Raw genomic sequence first — 26,706 nt, 5'->3', positions numbered from 1 at the left:
TTTTTTATGTTAAAAAGTGGTTGCCACTAGGGATGGGAACTGATAGATTGTATTGATACCAATGCCATTATCGCTTCTGCTTATCTGTCCGATTCTTTATGGATTTATTGATTCCTGATTAATTTTCTATGTGGAAAAAAAGTAGGCCTACACTGGTTTTCAGCATCAGTTTTATAATCTCTGAGTCTGAACCTACAGTCTATGGTCTGAACACAATGTAGAAATGGAGTACAGTGTTTCCATCCCCTAGGTTGATTGGTTTGGGTGGGTAATTACTGTCAAGGTTCATAGACAATTGTTTTTTGCTAGTCATCATTATTAGCTTAAGCTTATGGCATTATACACAGCATAAATTAGCTTAGTGGCTAGCGGACATTTCCTTTACTCGTAGTTTAACAAATTACATATTATTTATACTTTTCTTATTCACCATTGGTTGAAGTCACTGCATCTCCCGACAAAACACTGCAGCGTTACGAGTTGCCGTCAACTCGAATAATGTTTACTTCACCTGTGTCCACTTCGCTCCATCTGTGTGCTCAGCCCCACCCTTGGTGAAACACAGGGAGCAGACAGGAGAGGAGAGAATCGCGATCGGCATGCTGGCATCGATAAACGGAATTGATAAGATCATACAAGGCGTACGATTCCGATGGATTGGACAATTTAGAACTGATTATGAACAGGAACCAGTTCTTGATTCTCATCTCCAGTTGCCACTGATGGCAACCAAAGGCCAAGAGTTAATGTTTGCCAGTGACAACCGTTACTGTCGAGCCCTGCATATTGTATTATCGCATTCACATACAGTCTCAGTGTTGTAGCAAGGGCCCGCTGTCCAATAACGTTTGTCTGAGATAATAATACAGATCATAGGCTATATGATTAAGAAATCATTTTGTAGACTTTATGCAAAAATAACAATAACAATAGTCCTAATGCAAAGAGCAACTCACTTTTGGAAATCTTGCAGAAATCACATACATCAGCAGGTTCAAATTGGAAATGATTTCCATCTAAGATGTCTAATAAGTGTTCACTTAGGCCCTGGCACTGTGAGTGTAAGCTGGAGAAAACCCTGGGAGGGTTCAGAGGAGTCACAGCAGGCCAAAGCAACGCCAGTCCAAGAGTGAAAGCTCAGAGCTCAGTATTACCAAGGTAAAGTCTCTCTAATCTGCTGTTGACTTTGTGCAGATTTGTAAACACTTCTCATGGATGCCCCGCCCCGCAGGTACAGCCCTACACACACACACACACACACACACACACACACACACACACACACACACACACACACACACACACACACACACACATATACATACATACAGCACATGCTCTACAGTATACTGTACACACACACACTCTCCCAATGCCCTCATCTCTGTGACCTCCAAACCTCAGTCTGCTCTAATGTCCTCACAGAGGGGTTGCAGAAGAATAAAGAGCAAAGGGGGGTTAGATTTACAGCTGAAATGAATGTGACTTTCATGGCAGTTTAAACGATGAAAACATCTAGTCACCTTTCTTCATATTACGTAGCTACATGTTGTGGTGCACAGTTTTGGGTGGAATCTGTTTTAGTCTTGCATCTTTAATTAATTAATTAATTAATAAATTAATTAATTAATGTAGACACATCCATAACAATTATTTTCCTCCTGCTTAAATGTCTCCTTTTAGATGCATACATTATTACTGTTCTGTCTTCTGTCTATATGTATGTTTCAGGACAAGAATTAAGACAAGTAGAAGCTTTTGCCATTGTGTTAGCAGTTGTTGCAGGTGTAGTAGCCATATGTGAATGTAATGAAATCTTGGTGTAGTTGACCAGAATAAGATTAGCTGGTGTTAAACCCTGAGTTAGCCTAATCAGGTCCTGATCCTTTGTCTCAGTTAAACCAGGATTAGCATCTGCCCTGCCCTGTACCTTCAAGAGCAGCTTTCCCCTGCTGTGAAGTCACCTGCTGACAGCCACTGTGAGGGAAAGTGTACATACTTGATGTGTCAGAAAACCAGTGCATTGCTACTAAAACATAGATAGATAGATAGATAGATAGATAGATAGATAGATAGATAGATAGATAGATAGATAGATAGATAGATCTAGTGATATGATAGAGATAATATTATCTGTCAAAATGCAGGATAATTTAACAATTACTTTTAACTACCACTCAAAATTACAACAATGCATACCTAATATCTACCAGATATTAGGATAGTATTCAAGTCATAATGGATTCCCATGGACAACTGGTGTACTATTTACCAATTCAATACAATAAACATGCATTATGTCAATCAAACTGGAGGACAACACTGATTTAGCAACATCAGTGTTCTAGTAGCAATGCACTGGTTTTCATGTAAGCATGTTCAGTGTAAAACAATGCAAACAAAGTATTGTTTGAATTCAAATGTGTTGATGAGATGCCAGAAGTGTAGTGACATAATTATTTTCTTACAGTCAGTGAGGGTAATTACCATAAATAATAACTCTCTGTTCACAATAAAGGGGCACTCCATCGATTTTATACATTCAGTTTACTCATCATGAGGAGTCCCAGCCCTCTGAGGCTCTGGAGGAGCTTTGACAAGTTTTACAAAAATAACCCTGATGATATCATAGTGATGTCAGCTTGGGCTTGGAGCCTACAAATGTCTAACAGAAAACCTGTGTTACAAACTGGGTTTGTGGAGGTTGAGAACGACTATCGAGTTGCATTATGGGAAATGCAGGATCCAGTGTTTTTGGAGCTTGACCCATACTAAGGACTAAAAGTCTCGGCCACTGCTGCTTCAGTCTTAATCTGTCTCTTGTGAATCCCACAACCATATGTAGTCCAATATTAAATTTCTGTAATGCCTCTTTAATCTAGTGTAATAACCAATAAAAAACCCCCAATAGAAAGTCACTTGACGGGGTCTTCATTAAACGTGGTCAGGGTGAGATCACATTGAATATGACACCATTCATTTCAAATGAGAACATCTGCTACTAACTGGATACAAGATGGAAGTTGAAGGTGTTGCATTGTTTGTATGCATGCTCTCTGTGTTGTAATTCTGATCTACTGAACATAATACAACTGGTATTTTCAAATGTTTTTTGTTTGTTTTATTGCTATCTCTGAGCTCTCAACCCTCCTTGCGTTTTGCACATTTAAAAACAACACACATTTATCACATAGAAAGCATGTGACCCTCGCATCAGTGTGATCACACACCCAGTGTCCTGAGGTAAAGAAAAAGAACAGGAAATACAGACCTACAGATAAAATTGAGTCTGTCATTGGCTGCCTGAGTTCATAGACAGTGTGTACACTCATGCATGTGGCATATGTGGGGCGAGCTCAATGCAGAGACACTTTAGTAATGTGATTTCTGATGTCACAGATGCTCTGACGTTTTTTTTCCCTCCTCTTTTGGCACCCCTCTCCTCTTCGTGTGCCGCCCATAACACACAAGCCTGGCCATCATCCATCTTTCTGTGAGACAGACAGAGAGACGGCACTCTGACTCATCACATTTTTCTCCCCAGCCTTCAGACGCTCCTCTTTTCCAGCTTGTGTTTCATTTTGGAGGATAATGTCCTTGAAACATGTAAATGTCTCTGTGTGTTGTTGACTTTCATCCTTTATCTCTCCTCTGTTTTCTGAATCCAGGGGGAATTTGTTGGTCTATAAATATGCTTCATGGCCTCTGCAGCTGCATTATATTGCTGTCTGTCGGTCTTTTCATTCCTCTTTCCTCTTGGACCAAAACACACACACAGGTCTGTATGTGTGTGTTTTTGTTTTGGTTCAAGAGGAAAGAGAAAGAAAATAAATATGCAGACTGGAAGTATATTTCAGCGTTAACTAATTCAGGATAATCATGCTTGCTTGACACCTACTGATGTGTGAAACAGGTGCGTGTGTATAATTATGAGAATCCGGAAGTGTGCTCAGTAGTGCAGTGATGTCTCTGTGAGGTGTGATGCTGCTCAAAACCCGCTGCTGCTATTTTTAGCCTCTGTCCTCCTCCTCCTCCGTCTCTCCCTCTATGTCTCTACACCCCCCCCCCCCCCTCCCCTCCGTTGCTAGGAGGCTGGCTGCTGGGACTGTCTCCTGTGGGGACCAAAAAGGTGAAACGACTAATGAAATGGTGGAATGGGTAGTGATAGAGAGAGGCAGGTACAGAGGCTATGTTTGCCTATGATTGTAAATTTAACCCCTTAGCATAGAGTTGTCCCATTTTGTTTCTCCTTAAATAGCTTTAAGTTTGCTAAAAGCATTTTATTCCACACTGTCAGACAGTAACAATTTTATTTTGATAATCCATTTATTAATGGCTGCATCAGTCTGTCAGATCAAAATATTCTAGATGTGTTGTGCATCATTTTGTACACATTTTAAACCTAAAGTTAAACCTGACTTATTTGATATCTTTAAATACTTTGGGAACTCCACAACAGTTTGAATTAAATATCTGTCGGTTTGAACAATGTTTGGCTGCACAGCAGGAGTTTGTAATGACTAAACCACCTGCAGGCCACTGTTTTTTAAATGGTCACAAAAAAGAAGATGAAAACTGAGAGCAACAGAATGGGTTTCCTGAATTGAATAATAATGTGCAAGTTGTTAATTTTCTTTAGTGTCAGTTAATGTTGCCCTAATTCGTACTTTCATTCTTTTTTTCAAGAAACCAAAGACATGCATTGGGTAATATTTTGATGCACCATTTGATGGACACACGATCATAACTTACTACTGAAAGTGACAGCAGCTATGATAAATCTGTCAGTTTTTGGCAGGCAGATGTTGTAATGACAAAATTTCTGAACATTGCCACAGAAGGTATATAAACTATTCAACGGGCTGATTGTGCCAATAATATGTCAGTGTTAATGAGACAGTTGGTATTACTGTTGTTGTTTATTGCACAGATTGTTTATTTGCAAATGACACTGCTTATTACAGAAATTGCAAACATTTAAAATGGTGATTCAGTTGTTTTCATTTAATCCATCATAATTGGGAGAAAAAGATGTTTCTAATTAGGAGTAAAACAGGGATGTTTGACCTCACAGATACATATAGTTGTGAGAGTTTGTGTGAGGTTGTGACCTGTGGTTTGGTCATACTGGTTGTTATAAGGGTCTCCCCTTTTTAGCTGCTGTTTGATCTGTAACTCAGTATGCACACACACATAGACATACTTTGTGTATCTCCCTCTTTCCATCTGTCTGTCTCACTTTATGCTTATCTCTTTCTTTCTTTGACTGCACACATAATAGCAACGCAGTACACATTATCTCTCTTTCTGAAAACCACATGTATGCAGTAGAGTCTGACAGATAAAATTAGCCAATACCGGCCAATTTATCAGCTGATATAAGCTTATCACAGATATATTCATATCAACGTGTTCATGCGCCAGCTGATAATTAACAAGAAATTCTGAATGCCAAAGACATGTTTAAGGTAATTTAGAAACATTGTCGCCATTACACAATCCAACATGGCACTAACAAGTTTAGTTTTAACTGTAAAATGTCAGTACATACTGTGTAGTGGGATTTCAAAAATGTTTGTTTTTGTTCTGAGTTTTTTTTTTTTTAATTGTCAGATTTTATTTAACTCTCAAATATCATTATATCTGTATTGGTTGGGCTCTAGTACACTGTCATTCTCTCCACAAACACTATCAACATTACAACACACACCTCTTGCCTCAACATTCCCACTTTAAATGATCGTATGTTAGTTTATCATTTACTTGTTCCCTGTATAGTTCCTTAGTCCTTCATTTCTTTTTCAGTTTTTCTGATTTGGTTGTGTTGTATTTATTAACTTTGTCCTCTGACTTAGACAGATTGCATTGCTTCTTTTGTAACTGTGACTTAATGGTAAACCTAAATGGCACACTACCCGACCACACCGATCACACTGTTTGGTGTTCCTGCAGGGGTGGAGAGAGAGAAGGAGTAAATAACATATCCAGTAAGGCTCTGCATTCACAAATGACAAATAGATATGATATATTTCGTTGATGGTGCTCCGTTTTAAAAAGTTACAAATTAATCAGCATGACAAAAAAAGACTAAACACTTTCTCTTTTATTTCTGTGTTTTTTCTCCTGAGAGCCTGTAGCTGCCATTTTACACAACTACTCTTCTTAATACAAAGAGCGAGAGAGAGACAGACAGACAGAAGGAGGGAGGGCGAAGATGTGTGTGTGACCATGATGTCATGATTCAGATGATCGGTAGTGATGCAGCGGGTCAAATTAATCCATTTCTCTACAGTTCCCTTCTACAATGAGGTCTTTCTCTCTCGCCTCTATGAAATTGTCATCAGCGGTTTATGTAACGAAACCATGAAATCGATGTTGGACTTCCAGAAAGATTCTCAACGCTCATCATCATGTGCTTCAGTTGCCCAAGTCCTCATCAAGAAAGTGTCATTCAGATATTCCTGTATTAGTACTTCACTGTATGTGTTCATAATTTTCTAGTATTTGAAATAAATGAGGCTCAGCAAAGTGAAAATCCTGCAGTGATTTGTGGAGGTACGTGCGTGAATGTGGGTTTCCTTTTAGTCTAGAATATTGCTTTAACAAAGCCAAAAAGATGAGTATATCTTATCTGCTTTCTTTTTGAAAGTAATAATTTACGTGTGGCTTAGTGTCCTTGGGCAAGACACTGAACCCTAAATTGCTCCTGAGGGCTGTGCCTTCGGTGTGTGTGTGTGTGTGTGTGCGTGTGTGTGTGTGATAGTTAGTTAAAGTTAGTTTCTTTGAACTGATGAGCAGTTAGCATGCCATCAGTGTATGAATGTGTGTGAATGGGCTGAATGTGATATGTAGTGTGTGAAGCGCTTTAAGTAATCAGAAGAAAGGCGCTATACATGTACAGACCATTTAGCATTTATTTATATTTTCACCCTTATCGCCGTTGATTAATTTACATGTGGTGATGGATTCTGCACAAAACTAACACTCTTGTATCAATATCAGGTGAAGTGGATAAAACACATGCTACTGGAATACAAACCCCTCTAGAGTCTGTTCCGTTGAACCTCTTAAACCTCTTAACTGAATTTCCTCTCATCTTTCCTCTTGTGTAATGTCAAATGTACTGTAAGAAAAACAACTTCAGTGTCGTTTGACTACTGACTTATGTCTTCACTCCAGCAGCCTGCACACACACATTCACTCACTGCAGGCCTTGTCTGTCTGGGTTTTTAAGGTCAGTGTGTGGTTTTCTCAATCCGCCGGTCACTGCACAGGCATCTGGCAAACCATTAGAAGTAAGGCCTCCGTGTGTGTCCGTGCGTGTTAAAGCGTGCATGTGTTACGTGTGTGAGCGTTGTGATCTGGATTCCTCAGTCATGTGACTGCCAGTGTTCATCACTGTTTTTCCACATGTCTGTGATCAGCTGATTGCCTCCAGTCACAAGTCTGTAAGGCCTGAAACAGTTTTATAGTGAACTGTGTATGTGTGCTTCATGTTCTAATATCCCAGTGGGGACTTTAACCTGAATGCACACCAACCAATGGGGACTTGTCACCGTGGGGACAATCATTGAGGTCCCCATGGGTAGAGACTGCTTTTTGAGTGTTAAGACTTGGTTTTAGGGTACAGGTTACAATTAGGTTAAGGTTAGGGGGCTAGGGAAAGCATTATGTCAATGACTGTTGCCCACAGGGATAGTGAAACAAACGCGCGCATATCATGACCACACAATATGCACAACAGCATTCTTCAGCTATTTGTTCAACAGTTTGTTTCTACAACTTAACTGACCATTATGAACCATGTGCTCATGACTGTGAAAACAGAAAACCCAGTGTTTTCTCTGAGGTCACACTATTAGTAGAAATGAAGTGAACGCTCCTGTTATCCCTCTTGTTTAAAAGGGTTTTAGTTCAATTGTATCTTCAAATAATAATAATAAAAATGGGTTTATCACTTCAGAATATGTCAAATAGAAATGTTGAATTTTCAAAAGATATGGCTTTGATATTGACCCTAACACTGCCAGCATGTATACTAAACCAAAATGTAAAGAAGGCATTAAAGTCTTGAAAAAGATGGGTTTTGGATGGTAGCGACCTTGGCTCTTGGCATAAGTTGTTATTCCTGAAGTGCTGTGACATGTCTTTATCTAACTTTTCTTCTTTCTCTCTCTCTCAGCGTGCTCGGGTGTGGATCCCCGATGCAGAGGAGGTGTGGAAGTCTGCTGAGCTGAACAAGGACTACAAACATGGCGATGCCTCCCTGCAGCTCATGCTGGAGGATGGAACGGTGAGGATGAATGGAAGAGCAAGATGGGGAGGAATCAGTCTCTCCCTCTTTGTATTATATCTCCTCTCAGCTCTTTTTGTTGCATTCTCTGTCTCTCTTTCTGCCTCAAAGACACTTCAAAGTGCTAGATTAGTGGCTATTGGTTTTACCATTAGCACTCTCCACAAATGAGACCAGCTTGCAAAGATGCCCCAAGGAGCATTTTAAATGTATAGCAGTAAATTTGATTCCTCAGCATTGAATACAAACAGCTACCAGCACACATTTCTTACTTCTAGCAATCATTAAAAAGCACTCCTGTTAATGAATGCATGCTACTGGCAAGACCATTTTCCATATTGCTCCTAACAATTATTGTGATCATATGTAAATGTAGCCAGTACTATCAGGGTGGTTACTGTATGTTTTTGGTGCTGGCAGTTAAATGTCTCCAACAGTTTTCAATAAAATTGGGTTTCTATTAATAAAATAACACATGTAGATGATTGTGGAGCCTTGAGCGTGGAGTTACGCTCTCTCTGAGTGCTCAGCCTTTATAGGCTAGATAGCTGCTGTTGAAGATCATCAAAATAATACACCTGATTAGTCAGTCAAGCAAGCTGATTATCTAATTCATTCCTGATGTTGTTTGCTAAAAGACTTGTAACAGAATTAAACATACTTATCAAACAATCATCAGAAATAGAAAGAGATCCATTTACATTTTTTATATCCCTATTTAATAGGGATATAAAAAATGTGCATGAAGCGGAAGTTTCCACACAAAACTGAAAAAAAGAATAATACAAAAAATATACAGCTTTGAGTGACTGGCAGTTTTGCTCCAGAGCCATGGCAAATCAGTAGCCTGTCTCATGACATTTCTGACAATATGTGTATGAAATATTGTATGAATACTTTTCGTGGGAGAGGACATCTGTTACTGATTATTTATTTAAACGATGGGCTATCCACTGTTAGTCAGCCTCAGACAGCCAGACCTGAAAAACTGCAGCAGCCAAACATGTAAAGGAGCTTACAGATGTTCATCCAGAAGAAATCTCTCAATGGACTTCATCGCAGGACTTGATTGAACCTAATGTTCGGGGAAGAAACCTTTTCACTTTTGGCTTTTAGCAATAAAAATTGGCATGTTTCTCTCTCATCATTTGGTGAGTATAAACATAGAATGTAGTCTGTTGGCATAGTAAGGATGACTGATCAAAGATGAAAATCAGTACATTACAGTTGTATTTTTAACATGGCCACAGAAAGTACTTGCATCTTATTGGCTGGCAGGTGTAAAAATCATAAATCAGGACACCTCAAACATCCATCAGCCTTTGGACTGAGTTGGTCTTCATGTGAGTTCTTATATTGTAATATATGATCTGTGGAAGCCACAGGTACAAATCATGATACACTGCCATCTTAATATGTAGCATGTAAATGAATAAGTAATAGGGTCTTAACACGGTCACGGTCAGATTTATGCTGATCCACCATCTTTTCTTTAAATGTATGAAGTGTTGTATCGTGCTTAGCACAAAATAATGTACTGTATCTCTCTTGTAACTCTGCTCTGTTTTCCTGGTCATCTTCAGAACATTGAGCACAAACTGGACCCCAAGACGAAGAACCTGCCTTACCTGCGAAACCCCGACATCCTGGTGGGCGAGAATGACCTCACAGCACTCAGCTACCTCCATGAGCCGGCTGTGCTGCATAACCTCAAAGTCCGCTTCATCGACTCCAAGCTCATCTATACTTATTGTGGTAGGTGGCACTTTAACTGTCTAATGAAGCCCTGCTGTATGTTGTCACCGCTTGGTACAAAATCCAATATTCAAGGAATGGTAAAGAAAAAACTAGTGATACAGCAATGAGTGAGTCAACAGTTGAAAGAGAGTCCTTTTCCTTTGCACCTGCCTGTACTCGTCTGTCACAACTGTGTGATCAAACAACATAAGAACATTTTACAATTCATCTGTAAAATTAAAATGTTTGAAATTTCAAATGATCCACTACAGTAAACAGGTGAGATTGTCATTGATTCCCATTGTGTTTATTGTGTCACTGAAAACAATAGAAACCGTATTAATCTTTTTGCACTTATTATGGCATGCTACTCAGCTGAATAGTGTTTCAAAGTGGACGGTTTTATAGTTTATTAGTTAAGCACTGCCTTACTGTCTGTGACCTTCAACAACCTCTATTGTATTTATACTGTCAGTCAAGCATTGTGTAATGTCTCCATCCAACATTGTAAATGCTCTATACTATGCTTATCCACTGTCTTTACACTCAATGATAAAACGTGTCCCTTATTAGCTGTAAAGATATATATTATATAATTACGTATTATATTTAGTACTATTGTATAGTAAAGCATTGTTTGCAGCAAATCTGCATTCAAGAGCATAAACACACTGTATGAGATGTGTTTCATTTAATGATCATCTTGTTTTTTCTCAGTCAAATAGTCACTTTATTCTTGAAACCCTCCAATCACCACTTTTACTATATTTAAAAGTTTTGTTTTTGCTACAAATATGAAATTAGGAAAATGCTACACATTGTATTTCAGCCATATGCACATATTTGTCCATTTTATTAAGAACAATGTGGGCTCAGGGTCTTGTTTTCTTTTGTTTGCAATGCTGTGTTTTATTAAATAAGCACCTTCAGTTTTGATGATGAACAACAAATAATGAACAATATGCAGCATATACTGTATTCATACCCTCTCAGTTTGGAAAGAAGCATCTCAGTGTGTTACCTGTTTAATGTGGCCCAGTTCAGCTTCAGGTGTGCTCATACTTTCCTTCTGTGTTCTGGGTCGTAGGAATCGTTCTGGTGGCCATCAACCCGTATGAGACACTGCCAATCTACGGAGCAGACATCATCAATGCCTACAGCGGTCAGAACATGGGAGACATGGACCCACATATCTTTGCCGTGGCAGAGGAGGCTTACAAACAGATGGCCAGGTGTGTGTGTGTGTGTGTGTGTGTGTGTGCGCATGCGTGCGTGTGCGTATGTTACCTGAGTAGCCTTGGTTCTGGCGTCCTTGTTGCTCAGCCCTCCCTCTCTCTTCGGGGTTTGTAGGTCAAAGCTGAACCAGAAATAGGCTCATGGGGGTCTCACCGTCCCAACCTCTCTCTTCCTTGCTCTTTAAATTGCGCGTGCACACACACACACACACACACACACACACACACACACACACACACACACACACACACACTCTCTCTCTCTCTCTCTCTCTCTCTCTCTCTCTCTCTCTCTCTCTCTCTCTCTCTCTCTCTCTCTCTCTCTCTCTCTGGTTCACTAGCATACACATATATACTAAGAGTACTGTATACCAACTTTAATCAGCACTCAGATCTCCCTCCCTTCTCCTCTCACACAGGGCAGTTTTTAGTTGAAGCTGGCAGCACTCAGCAGTGACCCTTCAGTATGTCCAGTGTGACACACTGTAGCACTGTTGGCATACAGTTGCACTACTCCATGTGAGAGGACCTTACATGCAGAGTAGAGCTGTACAATTAATCCTATTCATAATCTATACTAAAGTGTATATATAAAGAGAAAATTTAAGCAAATATCCTAACTCCTCAAAGGGCTAGGGATGCAATAGGAGCCATAAGTGGAAAAATACCAATTGCAAAAAAAAAGAGAGATCTTAACAGAGCCAGCTTCTCTACCAGCAGCTGGGAGTTTATTCCAAAGAAAGGTGGCACAGTAGGAGGAGGCAGTGTTGCCTCAGGAATTTGTCTCAGTTCTTGGGACAACGAGGAGGGCAGCCTGCCGCTATATATTAAAACATGCAGAGGAACACGGGGTTATAAGGTGTGTTAACACCTGCTCTGCCTGCAGGCATTGGAACTGTCTATCTTCATCATCATTGACTAAAGTAACACTAAAAACACCCTTCTAACAAAACTTTGTCAGTCAGAGTCAATACTTAGCTTCTCTTGACTGGTGACAATTTTCAACATGCCTCAATCCTATCTGTCTCACACGTACAATAACACGTGATATATGCAGTGTCCTTATGTTGTTGTTTTTTCCCCGTTCAATCTGTCAGGGATGAGAGGAACCAGTCAATCATTGTGAGTGGGGAGTCCGGAGCAGGAAAGACGGTGTCAGCCAAATACGCCATGAGATACTTTGCTACGGTCAGCGGCTCCACCAGCGAGGCCAACGTAGAGCAGAAAGTCTTGGCTTCCAACCCCATCATGGAGGTAAGGACTGGAGGCTGTCTGCTGAGAAAGACCTTGGATTGCTTTCAATGCTTTAAAAAGAAGCTGTTTACTACTGACACTTAAAGAAAACCAGAACATTTCTTAAAATATACAATGATGAATATTTTAGTTTTAAGCTTTTTGTGAGCATCTCTTTCTAATTTGTGCTGCTGTTTTTAAATAACTCAGTGGATGCAGAATCACCATCTAGATTTACTGATTTTTCCACTCACTTGATGCAACTTTGTACGGCCCTTGTACTTAAAATTACAGGTCAAAACACTTACATGAAATGTGTTGTGGGTGTGAAGCGCTGGAAAAAGCTCTGTTCTGTAGCTGTGAATTTGTCTTCAAAGTGAAAGTCTTGCGTCATTTTTCCTGGCAGTTTGTGTATAGACGCTCATTTCCTTGGCTCAATTACTCTGCGGCAGGGCTATTCAATTACAAATTAAATTGGGCCAGATTTTAAAACCAGGTAATGTAGATGGGCCAGACATTTTAAAACCTTTTTTTTTTAGTTTTTGGTAATGACAAATTTTAAACAAATGCAAATGAATGTAAGAAAAAATAGCAGGCATTTGGAGATGGCGGTAAAATAAACAAATACTTGTCCAGTCCAGGCACGGTTAAACTGACGGTTTTCATTTACGTTTCAGGATTGACAGAGACATATTTTCATTAGAGCACTTCCCACTTCCCTTGTGACTGTCAATAGCCAGACGTTTTGAAAAGCTACTAAGCCTGGTTGGAACTCACATGAGAAAACGTTGATTTGCGAAACATATGATTGGCGGTGTCGCTACATCCGTAAACATCCTGCCGATCGGTACTGCGCATGTGTAACTCTCAACAGAGATGAGAAGGAAGCAAGATGGCTCACTCGTTAGCTACTTCCATACACTATATATGTAGTTTACATATTTTGTCATACATCCGATTTATGTATGCTGGGCCACTCAGAGGTTGCTTCTGGGCTGCATGTGGCCTGCGGGCCGCCAGTTGAATAGGCCTGCTCTACGGTATACTCACAAGCTTAGTTGATTTGTGAATGATATGGGCTGAATGTCATGCCGTTTGTCCTTCTCCTCTCCTCTTGTCTCGCTCCTTTGCTTTCATCTCCACTGGCATTTACTTACTCCCTTCCCTTCAGTTTCTCCACCACAATCTGTGGCTTTCTGGCCTGGAGCTGTGATTACACAGGTCTTATCCTTCACTGTGTGTGTGTTGTATTTCTTCCTATGGAGTCATAAGGACAGGAGGGGTTGGAGAGCTCTCCTGTGCCCATATGCCACTACCCCCACCCTCCCTCCCATCCCCCACCCGCTCTGTTCTTTCCATCCGCACTGTTAACATTACTCTCGTCCTCCCAGCCACCACTTTCACCTCGAACCAATCAGTGACGAGCTGAAAGAATGAATAGAAAGCTTTCTTTCGTCGCAGTGATGTCACTTCAGCCTCTAAGCCTGGATGCAGAGTAGATAGTTGCATCAGCTTTTCAATATTACAAAACCTGTGTGTGCGTGCGTGAGAGGGAGAGTCTTTGCGCATGGTGTTTATATGTGTTTGGCTGATGCAGGCAGAGATTGGAATACCTGCTCTGCTGAAGGACTCCTTGTCTGCAGTGAAAGGCTATGTGTTTGGCCTTAAAGGGTAATTCTGGTATTTTTAAACCTGGACCCTATCTTTACATATTTTGGGGTCTAAATGACTAAGAGGGACAAAAAGTTTTGGAATTGGTCCAGTAGATCGCCTCAGCTGGCAGCCAACTCAGCAAGAACCCTCTGTGCTCACACACAATTTAAGCCAGCTGGTTGTGTAGCCGGGGTGTGTGTGTGTGTGTGTGTGTTTGTATGTAGCCCCACCCGTCTACTGACAATTCCTACTAGGGTCATTGATCAGACCTGTATATTGAACTAAGGCTGCTGACTGCATATTATTTGTTTGCTGATGGATATTTCCTGCTGAACTACTGTACAACTCTTGTCTGTGGAAGGACAGAAGTCCATTAAAACATACTACTGATTTGTCAAGTGTGGACCAACCACAAATAATCTTAAGCTTATTTCTGGTTGTAAGCCACAGTATGAGAGGTTCTGGGGTACTAGTGTGAGAATCAGGTGTATAGTACTTTTGAGATTTGCATGACAGGATTGATATCACTCTCATGTCTGTATGGTAAATAGACAATAAATAGCCTTAAAGAAAAGGCTAGCCTGGCTCTGTCCAAAGCAGTCGCCTGTTGTGGTTTCCTGGGACAATTGGAACTACCGTTTGTGCACAGTAAATTTCAAGCCAAATGGCGTTTAAATAAAAATATGCTGTTGAATTCATTTTAAACACTATCACTATAATATGTTGCATCTATTTTTTTCCTTTTCTTTTTCTTCTGTCACCCAGGCCATTGGAAATGCAAAGACCACCCGAAATGACAACAGCAGTCGCTTTGGGAAATACATCGAGATCGGCTTCGACAACCGCTTCCGTATTATCGGCGCAAACATGAGAACATATCTGCTGGAGAAATCACGAGTGGTGTTTCAGGTGAGCACACAAACGCACATTCAAGTTTGCATGAACGCTCACACGAGGTGTTTTTGTTCTACTTGTGTGGATATTTCATTGACTTGCACTCGTTTCAGTCTTTTACCCTGCCTCTGCTATCACAGATACATGCACAAAGTTAACCTTTGAACAATTCTACATTTTATTCTGAACTCCACTCTTGAATAGACTTGACACACAGCATATTAAGCTTATATAAGGTTCATGCAGTAACCACTTTTGTGGAGTTTGTCAGTCTTTTCAAAGCACAGCTTAAAGTCACAGTGGCATTATTGTGTCCTTCAGCCTGGGTTCCTGATAGCAGATTTTGTTCCTGCTGAAGTGTCCTTGAACATATTCTTGAACGTGTTGTTCATGATTACACACAGTTCTTTAGCTGACCTTACACTCTTGCGTCTTGCGGGGTTATAGACGAAAGAGAATTTCCTGAAGGGTCTGTTAAGTATCCTCTTCAATTTGTTATTGCATTTGTTGGAGCTATATGAGTCCTCAAAGCCTGTCAGCAGTAATGTATTTACACTACACCACACACACTCTATTTCTAACGTGTTTTGCAGCATGCCCCCCTTCTCTCTGCATTTCTTGTCTCTGTCTCTACAATAACTATCAAATAAAGGCAATATTAATATTCTAGTGCTCTTTTTATGCTTGAAGTCCTTACAAGTATGAAGAAGTGTAGTCAACCAGACACACACACACACACACACACACACACACACACCAAAGCAGTCTGTTTAGTAGGACTCAACCACCCTAACTGTAACCTTTCGAGCAGAAGAAGTATGCAGCAATAACTTCCTCTCATGCCTTGATTATTGTAACAGGCTGTTCACTTGTCTTAATCAAAAAACTTTGACATGACTGCAGACTGTACAGAACTCAGCTGCTAGGCTTTCAACCAGGACCAAGAAGTACGACGGCATCACACTTGTTTTAGCCTCTTTATATATAATTACTGCTGTGCAATATCCTCTGTCTCATTATAATCTTAATAAGCTACACTTAACTTGACAGTTCATGCACTATTACTTTATACCATATTATTATCATCAACTGGTAAACCCACTTTGTACTTACACTTATTTTAATTTTATACTTATACCCACTTGGTACTTAATTTATTTTCTGACCTGTATTATAGTGTATTATATTTTTTGCTTCTATTCCTGTGTGCACTGACGTGATAGTGAGCTGCTGTAACAAAAGAGTTTCCCCTCGGGGATCAATACAGTATTTCTGATTCTGACAGTGGCTCCCTGTTTGTTTTTAGAATTGATTTTAAGATCTTATTAATTACTTTTAAGGCTCTTCATGGCCTGGCTCCAGATTATATTTTGATTTTGTAATCCCTTATGAACCTTCACATAGTTTGAGATCTTCGGGCAGGGGTCTCCTGTCTGTTCCTGAGTCCAGGATGAAAACTAAGGGGGACATCATTCACTGTGGTATTTTATTTCTCTTGTTGTGAAGCACTTTGTACTTTGTTTTGATAAGTGCTCTATAAATAAAGTTTTATTATTATTTATTATTCCTTCTCCACAAAGACAAGTAGAAGGAAACAAAGTAAACCCCATACCCAACGATCCATCTGTCACACTGGTGACAGCACGGCACTCCTTTCCTCTTCCCTCTCTTTCTCTCTCTCTCTCTTCACTGTCAAAGACATTCTTCCCCAAGTAATGATAGAATGATGAATTTATGTCCTTTTCTTGCTTAAATCTCTTTTTGGATACCTCTTTCTCTCTCTTTACAGCCCCCACAAAGTCTTAGAGAAGCCAAATGAGTGCACATATTTAACAAGCATAAAAGCTCAAAACCAGTTTTTTGTGCTTTTTCATAATCTTATAACTTTATATTTTCTGGTTTGTACACTTGTGTCCAAGTTCTGTCTAGATAAAGTTTATAACTTTATTGTATATTCAGCAGGTGTATTTGCTCACTGGTGGAGCCACGAGGGCAGCGTCTAGATAAAGAACAAGGATAGTTTAACTCTGCACACACATATACACATGAGTGCGCTCATGTACATACACACACACACTCTGCTCTTATAGACAGCACTGTTGGGGAATGAGGATGTTGGCGGAAAAACGTGATTACTTTCCTCCTCACATTTTTCACATGCTTGGCTCCAGTACCACCCATTTATAGGTGTGTGTGTTTGAATTCTATGTTTGGGTGTAGTAGCACCAATGTAGGACACAGGTAACTGTTTTGTTTCCAGCTTTACAGCCCACTGCTGACATCCTTTTAACCTTTTGAGTTGTTTATTTTCACTGGAAATGAATCAGTAGCTCCAGATGTTGCTCACTGTACAAGCACTTCTGTCTGTATGCAGTTTTTGGCCAGTTGTATTATTTATGCCCATTTACTGTATGATCTATCAGGTAGTACCTCTTTATGGGTATGGGAATACATGTACAGGTGGGCCACATCTTGTGTTGTGCGTGTAGTAAATACACATGTAATATTCTTTAAGGCTGGGACGATTCATCGATGTAATCGGAAATACGTTGATTTGCATATTGTGCAGTATTAAAACTTGCTACCCACAATCTCCCCGCACTCTACACCTCCCTTGCGGTCTACTGATAGTCGCATATGCTCTGTAGAGAGACAGAGAGAGTGTGTGTCTCCTACTTATGCTGTTGTTTAGTAAAAGCATCTGTTGGTGCCGATGTCATTCGGTACCACGTTGGTTTCGATCGATTCAATAGGCGACATCATGCTGTTGTGAAAATGGAATCCAAAACGGGAGTTGTGTTTTTTGGGTGACTTTATAAAACATAGTGCTGATGAAGAAAGTCAACAGTGCAGACACATACGGGGAGAAAGAAACAGAAAGAGGCAGGCGGGGCAAGCCGGCGTGTGTGTGTGTATGTACAGAGAAGAGAGGTGTAGGTGTGTGCGTGTGTTCATGGGGAAAAGAGAACTGAAGGAAAAGCAAGGTGAGCAGATTAAAGTAAAGTAGTTTGTGAGTAAACACTAAAATAAGGTGGTGAATTAAGTAGAATTAAAATGGTAACATAAGAAATAACCTTCTAGAAATAGGGTAATGTATTCATTTATTCTTTCAAATATTATAATATTTTCAGTAGACAAATATATTTTTTGTCGCAGAATAATGCCCTGCAGTACATACTTTGTTTCTTGTTACATTTATTTGTTTTTAAGAGAAAATGATTGAAGAAAGTTTTGACAAGTTTTTGATATTTATTTTGGGTAAATTAATTGTTGTATCAATCAAGTAATAAAATAAAAATCTTTAGAATAATCGATAAATTAGTTGTTAGATTAATCGACTAATTGAAGAAATAATCGTTAGATTAATTGATTAAAAAATAATCGTTAGATGCAGCCCTAACAATCTCATCTGACTCAATAATATCTGTTGACATGCCCTTGAGCAAGGCACTAAATCACCAACTGCTCCAGTGAAGCTTCCAGATGTTAAACTGTCAAACTGTATAATTGTAAAGCACATGTGATCATACATTAATGCAGACACAGTTGATTTTCCCTGCACTAATGTAGGTTGAAAAAGGCTTGTGATTAGGACTGAATACGTGTGTTGATCAATACCATTCATGTGATGTATGCTATAGGTGTACATGCAGCATTCCCCTCACATTATGTCATTTTCATCCTTTCTTCCAGGCGGACGAGGAGAGAAATTATCATATCTTCTATCAGCTCTGTGCATCATCCCATCTGCCTGAGTTCAAGACTCTGAAGCTGAGTAAGTCTCGTGCACGTGTGCATGCGTCCACACACACAGAGCTGCGCAGTTGACTGTTAGCTTTAACTGTACATTCACACCATAAGCAACTACAAAAACAGTAGCTTGAAATCTGCTCACTTTCTTGCACCAGAAGGAACAACTCGTCACTTTCATGTAGAGACACATGAATATTTATTTATATATTGTCTGACCTTGAGCACTTGGCGAATACATTAGCTACAGCAATTCAAAATCAGCAGTGAACACAGATTAACTGAGCATTGTGTTAGCAGCAGTGGCTCTCCACAGTAGGGAAACTGAAAACACTGAAAATCCATCAGCTCAGTGACTCAATGGCTCAGCCAAACAAAAAAATAATTAAGGTTTAATTGCCAGTTTTCCCAATTGATTTATCCAAAACCATTTTGAACTGCAACATCTACTGGAGCTGATCCTGCACTGGGCCTAGACTAGAAGCCATATATAGCCAAATAATAATAAACCACAGTGAGGTGTCTAAGGAGCACTGCCAGAAATCGCATTTTATGTAAGTTTAGACATATCAAACTCATTGACTCTGTGGTTGAACAGGCTCACATACAAAGCGCTCACACTGTGGACCTGCACCTGCTCGTCCTAGTCATGGGACACACACACACACACTGCTGGCACTGTCACTTACAGCCACTCAGTTGGCTCTTGCTCGCTCGCTCGCTCGCTCGCTCTCACTCACTCACTCACTCACTCACAGCTGCTGTCTTTTCCTCTCCTGCTGACTTCCTGGCTCAGTAAATGGAGTGGTTGTCAGCCATGTCAGTGCCTCTCGTTGCCAGGCAACAGGCCATGCCTTAATTCAGTGTAAAGTGTGTATAAAGAAACTGATTGTGGGAAAGTTGAACTAACATTGTTCTTACACAGAAGTGTTCTTGATTTCACTCTTTTCTAAAAACGCTGAACCACCAAAATCCTGACATGTTGTCTGTCTGTTGATCTGAGAGTGAAGGTAGACTGTTTTCAGAATTCATATCACTTTGATTGAGTCGAGGTTTGAGAATTTGATTTCTCATATGTACTGATAAAGAACATTTCCACCCACACTTAAATAAGGGACAATGAATGAACCGTAGAAAAATAATTTAGTGTTCTATTTTCTGTATTGGGAAACCTTGCAGTGCTTTGACCACTTAGAAAAACGTCTGACATCTGAACTTCTTTTAGTCACCATAGTGCGTATACTTATTGTACTTGACAGTTCAGCGTTACAATATGGTTACTTGCAAGGCTACACTGAGCACTGACTGAGAATGATCTGACCATTGTTTCTTAGGTGTCATGATGATGGTGATGATTTTAACAGACAGCTCCACCTAGCCAATCAGAAACAAGTGTTTTCCTTGTGGCCAAAATAAATATAACTGTTCCATTTCTTAAATCAGATGATACTTTCTGATGCAGCTCTGCATGATAAAGGAGGATGTTTTGATAGCACAGTTGTACCCAAGTTGCACAATGTAAAACTGCACACACCTCATATTTTCTGACTTCATTAACTTTCTCTGTTTCTCCACTCAGGCAGTGCAAACGACTTCTTGTACACCAGGCAGGGCCGCAGCCCCGTAATCGACGGCGTGGATGACACTAAGGAGCTTTGCACCACTCGCAATGCCTTCACACTGCTCGGTAACATGCATACCCTCACATATAAAAACAAATACATATTCAAATCTGTAACCCAACAGTCAAATGTATCTATTAACTGAATCAATGTATAGAATAATTAGGAACACTTTGTAGATATTTTTTTCCAGCTATTTGAATTTGGGGATAGTTTAATAATAGTTAAGGATGGGCATAGTATAGTGTGAGTTAAGACTCACTAATAACCTGTCTGTGTGTGTGTGTGTGTGTGTGTGTGTTATTTCTGTGCAGGTATTAATGAGTCCTATCAGATGGGGTTGTTCCAGGTTTTGGCTGCTATTCTTCATCTGGGAAACGTAGAGATAAAGGACAGAGACTCAGACAGCAGCGTCATTCCTGTGAGGATAATATTTATACTGCAGTACTGGTTGGCAGTGAGACGTGTTCAAACAGAATGCGAGATATGCAAGATATTCACAACTTTATGTCTGTCGTTATGTGATTTTCATATGGCAGGCATATTTCAATATATGTCAGTCCTCAATCATACCTATGTACAGATTTAATTTAGGCTGTGCTTACAAATAGTTTCATGAGAAGTGTTGCATTCATGTCCAATCTGTTCCTTTTTTTCTGTTATAAACAAGACTCACGAGCAATTTGAAATGTTTTTATAATAATAATAAACTTTATTTTTATAGCTCCTTTCATGCAAGAAATGCAGCTCAAAGTGTTTTACAGCAAAGAATATGCACCGAGTGCTTCACATAAAAAAAACACAAGATTAACATAAAAACAGGGATAGAATGCCATTAGTAATATAAAATAAGATGAGAATAGAATATGCATCTTCACATGAAAATAGACCTAGAATGATATGCCATACTTGATGTAAAATAAAAATAAGGAATGCATAACATAAGATGGGAAATAAAACCCACTAAATAATAATTATAAAAAATAAGTGAAATAAAAATAGAAAGAGTTAAAAAGTGGAATACATAAGATGCATAATTTATGGTCAAAAGTCCTCAAGATTTTTGCTTTTCAAAAGCTCAACACTGGAAAGGCACAATACTAAGTTCTCTGTGTTTAAAAGGCTTAATATGATGACCTCTAATATTTTTGGCTATCTGAAAACAGTTTCTTAATAGACTATGGACTTTTGTATTAATTGGGAATGTGTTAGTTGATCTATATAAGGACTTATAAACAGCGACATTATGCACTCATTCACTTTGACTGTGTCCGTATTCACTGCTATTCAGGAGAAGTCCAATACCATGACCAATACCATTACATAGAGCGAACAACGACACAGTAAGTAATGTAACTAACGTTAGCTAGGTTGTGGGTTAGCAAACTGTCCCTACAGTTGCTGCTGTGAAGCTAACAGCCAGAGAGGATGAGACCGTTTTCCAGAGCCAGCAAACCAGCTGCACACAGCGATACTCACAACTCTCCTGCTGCTATAGCTAACGTCACAACAACAGCATATCTTGGCAAACTAGAAAGTAAGCTGAATGCCCGTGGGCAAGTTATTTAACGTTACCTGACACACAAATCATTACCCTGGGAACCAGACGAATCTGCCGAGCTCATGTTTCATTTGCTCTGGCAGGTACGTCTTGCCCCTCTCCCATTCAAACAGATTTCCACCCATCCTGGGTCTGGTCGGGCCAATCACAGCCAATTATCTAATATGCTTGTCTAATACATTTCTTTTTCCTGTAGCCCAACAATCGCCACCTGACAGCGTTCTGCGAGTTGGTAGGCGTGACCTACCAGGACATGTCTCAGTGGCTGTGCCACAGGAAGCTGAAGACAGCCACTGAGACGTATATCAAGCCCCTCCCCCGCATGCAGGCCACCAACGCCCGTGACGCACTGTCCAAACATATCTATGCCAAGCTCTTCAACTGGATTGTGGAGCATGTTAACAAAGCCCTAATCACCAATGTCAAACAGCACTCCTTCATTGGGGTCCTCGACATCTACGGGTACGTCTGTGCATTTGCTAACTAGCCAATCTGAGCTTTTAAATATCATTAATTTGTCAAATTTTTCTGAATTTGTTAATAGTGTACACCATGGCTAAATACAGTAGTGAAGTAAATCTGTTCCACAAATGTACTGTAGTCACCCATAGGAAGTAATTTCAAGAAATGTGTGAAACAAAGGCAACAGAAACTGAGCAAGTTAGCCTTGTAATAGATGTCATCCAGTGGGTTGACTCCTCCTCTGGTTGTTCTTCCTCTCAAGGTTTGAGACATTTGAGATCAACAGCTTTGAGCAGTTCTGTATCAACTACGCTAATGAGAAACTCCAGCAACAGTTCAACATGGTGAGCAGCATGTGTTTTACCTGTTGGATTGTACATTATATTTACAAATGTGAAATAGTATTTTTTTATTGTCTGATGCAAGTGCACAGCTTAATCCCTACCTGTTTGTTTGATGGTGTGTGTGTGTGTGTGTGTGTGTGTGTGTGTGGACAGCATGTGTTCAAACTGGAGCAGGAGGAGTACATGAAGGAGCAGATCCCCTGGACTCTGATTGACTTCTATGACAATCAGCCCTGCATCAACCTCATAGAAGCCAAGATGGGCGTCCTGGACCTGCTGGACGAGGAGTGCAAGGTGCTTTTCATCTAGTCCACTGAATAATATTGCAAATCATTTATATTACATTTAGCTATTCTGGTAAGTGACCACGATTGAAAGACACTTAATGCAGAGAGCAATGACACACATGACAGACCGAACAAGATTTTACTCCTCTGTCACAGTTGTCTTTTATTTGATGCAGTCTAAAAAAATAGGTAGACTCATCATAAACTACGAATATACAGTTACATAAGACTTGATGACTTATAAATACTGTTGGTGGAATAAAAACGTTCTCATAAATGTAAACAAGCAGGAGAAGTGAAGTGAGTCCATGCTGCATATTGAGCAGAGGCTTGTGGGTTGTGCTTGAATATCTCGGTGAGAACCATCCGTCCGTTCACACCCACATTCGACCTGTCACTGCCTCCCACCATGCACTAGACCCGAGTCTCCAGCACCTACACGTATAGTTCACATCAGAGTTCACCTGCAGTAAGGAAACCCAATATGAAACGATGACCACAGGCATGAAAGCTACTCTGTTCTTCTTCTTTCTCTCCAGCGTACACAATGAAACTTAATGGGACACATAGCTTTTTCAGTTGTATGGTTTTATTTTGTTGTAAATGCTTCACACAACTTACACAAAACTGATAGTAATGTTGGGCTGAGCTTTGGTTAAATGCATATGAAATATTTGAGTTAATATTCTGGTTGCAGCCGTGCTGAATGCGTCCGCTTTTAGTGTCTTATGCAGAGACAGAGCTCCTATCTGTACCATCTACACACTTTCATAGCTCAGCCAGATCACTAACAATGCTAACTAATCTCTCTGTGGCTCTTAACCACTGCAAGGTCATTTTACAAGCTGTTGACATTTGAGGTGGTCCACATTGCAGAGTAACACAAACACAAAATGGACATTTGGTTTGACTTCTTAGCAAAGAAATATTAGAAAAAGAAATGTCCTCATACACTGTGTAACTAGAAAAAACGAAACACTAGTGAAATGTAATTCAATCCAATAAAATAACTCTGCAATACCTTAAAATACTTGAAATGTTCAGTTTCCTTGTCTCTCATGGTTACATACATGTTTTCTTACTGATTGTTTCCACTGTGTCTTCTCCGTTTCTATACCAGATGCCTAAAGGTTCGGATGATTCGTGGGCTCAGAAACTCTACAACACTCACCTAAAGACCTGCTCCCTCTTCGAGAAGCCACGCATGTCCAACCGCGCCTTCATCATCCAACATTTTGCTGACAAGGTGGGCTCGACTGGCGTTACGTTTGCTACATATCTGCATAGTGTTAGTTTTAAATTCAGTATTTGGGCAATTTGGAATTAAAATTTTGTTACTTACTCAGCTAGAAAAGTAATGACATGGCAGATATCGATTTGAAGCATTAGTGTTTTGTGTTTACATTGTGCCTTTTTAGCTCAACAGACAACATTTAGGAGCAGATTGGCTGCAGTTGCTACTGCAGTGCTGGTGTGAGATATTTTTAGGATGGCTGGAAGACAGATGATTTTTTTTAATATAATTGTTTTTACACTAAAAAAGCAGTTTTGTAAAGTGTTTAGCGTGTGTGTGTTTGTAATTCACTATAGTGTAATAGTTTTAATGTCCTGTAATGAGGTGCTGTATGACGCAGTGTTCTTTTTCATGTCTGTTTTTAGATCCTCACTATAAGGTTACAGATAAACGGGTCAAGGACTAACGCAGGCTTTCCCATGAAATAAAATGGGATCCTTGGAACCATTTCTGACCAAACATATGCAAAGATGTATTTAAAGAACCTTGCATCAGGTGTTTGGACTGTATATGAGCTACTGTGAAGACTTTACTGTTGGCCTTGGAGCTGTCACTAGCCAACTCAGTTTACTTAAAACCAAGAGATGAAAACATTTACCATATAAATGTACCCTAAAAATTGGGACAGTGTGAATACACAGGTTTCTTTGGGTCCGATTATTTGTTAACACCAGCAGGATTGTGATTAGGAATACAAAAATGTAAACCAATAATTTCTCATAAGAAATAAATTTAAACCTTGAAAATAAAATTGAAACCTTTTAAAAATCCCAGTGAGATGCTCTCACAGTTACTGTAACGCAAACTGTGCTGTGCTTGTTGAGCAGGTGGAATACCAGTGTGAAGGTTTCCTGGAGAAGAACAAGGACACAGTGAATGAAGAACAGATCAATGTGCTGAAGGCCAGCAAGGTGAGGAGACACATCTACATTACAGTATATACAATCAGTCAAAAGCAGAATATTTATGTGCTGAGAGCCATTTGAACACATCAGTGTACTACTCAAAGTGCTGTGAAGCATCCACTGAGATCAAAGCCAAGAAGCCTGCGGCTCATGGAGAGCTGTGGCACCTGGTCTATTGTTTACTGACCAAAAGTCCCACCTGAAGGCTCAGGGAAGCAGCGCCCTCCACTGGCCATGTGGAGATAGTGTTGACGCCAGAAGTGAAGACAAATGCTCCATCCAGGAGATTTATGGTCAGAGAGGTTTAGGTTTTATTTACACATAACAGACTAAGCTGAACACACACACACACACACACACACACACACACACAGTAAGTTGGGTCATTGGTTAAACATGACCCACAGAGGATAAATATGATTGGTTCATAAATATTTTGCTACATATTGCACTTTCTAGCTTGTCCAAATACATATTTAATTAATATTAAATATTAACATATTTAAAGAAAAGCATGACTAAAACTAAATATATGCAGTGTTTATATAATAACGGTAGTGTTACGAATGTATCCTTGTGCAGCAGCACACTGCACACAAAAGGATCTTTTACAGCAACATTTACCAGTTTTATCAAACAGGGACATCACAACTATCTTTAAAACCGTACTATCAATAATTACTAAAAATTGCCATCAATAATTCTTTAAGGGTTGATGTCATTGTTTTTCAAATGATCATTATTTAATTTGGGAGCAAAATACTATTGAACTGGAAAGCCACCCTCTGCACCTATTGCACACACATACACATGTGCTATTAAGCCTAAATTAGTCAGATCACGTCAGAATTAACATCACATACGTGTGTGTTTGTGTGTGTGTGTGTGTGTGTGTGTGTGTGTGTGTGTGTGTGTGTTTTAGTCTTGGTTTAGGATCAGTGTGTAAAACCCGGTTGGGTCAAAAGGGGCCTAGACCTTTAAATCTTCACTACTTGTTTGGTTGCGCACGTAGACACAGGCTTTGATCTAGTGTGTTTGTCCAAAATGCTCACAGTGACTTTCCACTGTTTTCTTATAGACTTCAACAATAGCAGAATTGGGTAAGGTTTGAAATACTGTCTGCTCTAACCTCTAACACAATCACTTAACACACACACACACACGCACACATACTCATGGACGTATAGTCTGAATGTTGCCATGGAAATCAGTGAGACTTAAAGAACTGGGATTAAATGGTAATGAGCTCTTAATGAGAATTAGTCTAATTAGGCTAATTAATTTTATTTCTTTGCCAAGCTTATCCCATCATTCTGTGTGTGTGTGTTTACTTGAGTGTGTGTGCGTGTATTCTAGTTAGATTGTTTGCCCAAACAGTACCATAAGGAGCACATCTGTAAAATGTCAATTAAACAGGAAGAAAGCCAGACGCTATC

General features: G+C 39.7%; 1 protein-coding gene across 11 annotated transcripts in view; it reads left to right on the top strand.

Annotated features, from left to right (window-relative positions):
- The window catches only part of myo5aa (myosin VAa), a 58,712-nt gene that overhangs the window by 7,281 nt on the left and 24,725 nt on the right, over positions 1–26,706 (top strand). For all 11 annotated transcript variants that reach the window (XM_044193882.1, XM_044193874.1, XM_044193892.1 and 8 more), the window contains exons 2-14: positions 8,183–8,293; positions 9,877–10,048; positions 11,118–11,262; positions 12,363–12,519; positions 14,917–15,060; positions 18,739–18,820; positions 20,375–20,482; positions 20,732–20,838; positions 22,175–22,440; positions 22,703–22,784; positions 22,938–23,078; positions 24,192–24,317; positions 25,193–25,276. In XM_044193882.1, coding sequence (XP_044049817.1) covers positions 8,183–8,293; positions 9,877–10,048; positions 11,118–11,262; positions 12,363–12,519; positions 14,917–15,060; positions 18,739–18,820; positions 20,375–20,482; positions 20,732–20,838; positions 22,175–22,440; positions 22,703–22,784; positions 22,938–23,078; positions 24,192–24,317; positions 25,193–25,276 — 1,725 coding nt within the window. The remainder of the gene's footprint in view (positions 1–8,182; positions 8,294–9,876; positions 10,049–11,117; positions 11,263–12,362; positions 12,520–14,916; positions 15,061–18,738; positions 18,821–20,374; positions 20,483–20,731; positions 20,839–22,174; positions 22,441–22,702; positions 22,785–22,937; positions 23,079–24,191; positions 24,318–25,192; positions 25,277–26,706) is intronic.

The sequence above is a fragment of the Siniperca chuatsi genome, linkage group LG1 (genome assembly GCF_020085105.1).
Source record: "Siniperca chuatsi isolate FFG_IHB_CAS linkage group LG1, ASM2008510v1, whole genome shotgun sequence".
Classification (NCBI taxonomy): Eukaryota; Metazoa; Chordata; class Actinopteri; order Centrarchiformes; family Sinipercidae; genus Siniperca; species Siniperca chuatsi.
This window is presented reverse-complemented; position numbering and strand designations above follow the sequence as displayed.